Below are 2,862 nucleotides of genomic sequence, written 5' to 3' on the forward strand. Positions count from 1 at the left end.
TCCTCCCCTTTAAGGCAGATGGTGTGGAGGTAACAAACACAAGGCACTGGCCAGGAGCACAGGGGGTGGTGGGAAGGGCAGGGGAGGCTGGGCTGGCCCTGTTACCAGAAGAGAAGCAGGAGGGCTGTTTGGACTGGCTCAGGCCTCCCAGTGAATGCCCAACGATGAGAGTGGCCCCAGAAAGAAACCTAGCACCACAGCTGGCCATCTGTAGCTCTGCCTACTCCCTACAGACCTTGCCCAAAGGCAGTGAGCGGGAGCAGGGACCCTAAAGAGCCATAGCCCAAGGGCAGGTATGGGCATCCAAAAGCCACCGAGTCACTGAAAAACCCTGTGCTTCCTGATTTCTTAAGATGGAGGCAAGGATTCAAGCCTGAGGGTTCTCAACAGGCTCCAATCTCCCCTATGCAAAGTTTATGCTCTTGGTGAATACAGGGCCCACTAAGTAGACCCTCCAAATGCTGTGCCTGGGACTGACTGTCCCAGCAGGGGGCTTGGGCCTGCCACACCTTCATCAGCCCTTGCTCACAGCAGGGAGCCCTGTGCTGGCCTCCCAAACAGCCTCAGAGCTCAGGGTCCAGTGTCCACTGCACTAGCGGTGAATTCAGCAGCAGTGGCAGAGGCAGCAGCAGCAGAGAAATCCCCACCACAAAGGCACCCGGGGATCATTAGTGCAAGGTAAGTGTGTAATCATCAGGTGACAGAAAGGGTAGCCTCGACTATAAAGGCCGAGGGCTGTTTTCCCTGAACTTGCTTCACTTTTTAGTTCCTCCTAGTCCTACTCCCTTCCACTTGGGGAAGAGAACTCAGAACCACGTCCTCACCTCCTCAAACCTGCCACCCTGCTGCCTCCTACCCTGGTCCATTATATGGTTCCCTTCTACCCACACCCCTTCCTCTTCTTCCACTCAAGGCCACGGCTGGGGCTCTCCCTGTAGGACAGCAAGTCCCGGGAGCTGGGCTTCGAGGACTCAAAGCTTCCCACTTCCCTTTTCATCCCTTCCCGCTGACTCTGGCCCCTCCTCTCATCTACGTCATGGTTTACTTAGTACACCCACATCCTCTTTCCCCTCTGCCTCCTCCATCTTGCCTGTCCTGCTTGGCCTACATGCCCAACACCAGGGTGAGCCCACTGCCCACCACTTCCTCGTCTCCCAACCCCTGTGGCACCAGGAAGAGGATGCCAGTTCTGTGCTTCTGATGGGCCTGAAGTGAGCACTGCCTGGAGGGTAAGGTTAATGCCCTAATTGGTGGCCAGCAGTTCAGTGACCACCTGGGAGAGATGTGCGTGACTCTGCAAGGCACGGCCGGGGGTAGAGCTGAGGAAGTGCTCCTCATGGGGCCAGCTCCTCTGGTTATAAATCAGCTGCCGATCACAGACCAAGGGACACAGCTCTACACGGGAGTGGGTCTGAGGTATGCAAGTGGGGACACTCTCTAAAGGCACCACTCCATCCCCCTCTTATAGTCAATGCTGGGTCTTGGGCAGTTAAGGTTTGCTTTTCTGATAAAAAAAAAATGGAACCCCAATAAAATATGTCCAATAGAAGAGCTTCCAGTTCCTGGTCGCTGTTCCTGTGAGGAGCGCAGGGTGAATGCTGGCACGCACCTCAAAGATGTAGGATGGTGTCACTCAAGCAGGTCTTCTCCTCCCTGACCTAACTGCACAGCCTCTGTGACTGTGAGCGAGCAGCCCCTCAAGCTGCCCTTCACAAAGTCTTCCGTCTTCCGTCTGCAGGCCCAGAGGATGGAGAGAGGGGCCTCGATAGCTGTCTGCAAGGGGACAGCTCCCAGTGGAGTGGGGATGTTATGCTGAGGCCTTGGGGGCCCAGCCATGGCTTCTGCTCCCCACCTCACTTCCCCCAGCAGTCCACAGGGTGCTGGGGAGCAGCCGCGAGTCAAGGGGCAGGAAGTGGTCGGTCCAGTGGGCCACCCCTTGGGATTATGGCATCTTCATCTGGCGGCGGTTCCACATGCCTCGCTTGGAATGGAAGTGATGGAAGAAGTTCCTGAGGGAGAGACGGTCCACTTCCAGGCCTGCTTGGAGGATCCTGAGTGAGAGAGGGGCAGGATGAGCCACAGAGCACAGGAGGCAACCAGGCGCCACATCTACATCAGCCCCGTCCCTGTCTTCCTGTTTGTTCCCCACAGGCAGGACGGGGTGTGGTGCAGAGTGTGGGCTTTGGAGCCAGACAGCCTGAGTTTGAATCCCAGCTCCACACCATGTAAGTCCTTTCCTTTCTTCCTCTAGGGAAAAGGCATAAACACATGCAGCATTTATGCCTCTGACACTTACTAGTTGCAAGATTTTTTTAAAAAAATATTTTGTTGATTTTTTACAGAGAGGAAGGGAGAGGGTTAGAGAGTTAGAAACATCGATGAGAGAGAAACATCGATCAGCTGCCTCCTGCACACCCCCCACTGGGGATGTGCCCGCAACCAAGGTACATGCCCTTGACTGGAATCGAACCTGGGACCCTTCAGTCCGCAGGCCGACGCTCTATCCACTGAGCCAAACTGGTTAGGGCGCAAGATTTGAAGCAAGTTATTAAGACTCAGTTTTCTCATCTGGAAAAATGGAGATAATTACACCTACCTCACAGAGGTTTGGGGAGGACTGAATGAAGAAATGGATGTGAATCACCTACCAGTATAGGCAGACACCCACTGACTGGTGGCTGCATTTTGCCCTCAGGAAGCAGTGCATCTCTTCCTTGTCAAGTCCCACTGCCCAGTGCTCCTGACCTTGCCCTGTCCCCCTCCCCTGGACACTGTTCCTACAATGACACCCTTTCTTACTTGGATTTTTACGCCCCCCTCTCCTTTGCCTCACCCCTTAAGCTCAACTCTCCAAGTATCATC

The 2,862-nt window shown here is 54.9% G+C and overlaps 1 protein-coding gene across 1 annotated transcript in view; it reads right to left on the reverse strand.

Annotated features, from left to right (window-relative positions):
- Positions 1–6: 6 nt before the first annotated feature.
- The window catches only part of B4GALNT3 (beta-1,4-N-acetyl-galactosaminyl transferase 3), a 109,550-nt gene continuing 106,694 nt past the window's right edge, over positions 7–2,862 (reverse strand). The window contains exon 21 of the mRNA XM_006771317.2: positions 7–2,051. Within this exon, the coding sequence (XP_006771380.1) occupies positions 1,943–2,051 (109 nt within the window). The 3' untranslated portion in view covers positions 7–1,942. The remainder of the gene's footprint in view (positions 2,052–2,862) is intronic.

Source organism: Myotis davidii, unplaced genomic scaffold, assembly GCF_000327345.1.
Source record: "Myotis davidii unplaced genomic scaffold, ASM32734v1 scaffold944, whole genome shotgun sequence".
Classification (NCBI taxonomy): domain Eukaryota; kingdom Metazoa; phylum Chordata; class Mammalia; order Chiroptera; family Vespertilionidae; genus Myotis; species Myotis davidii.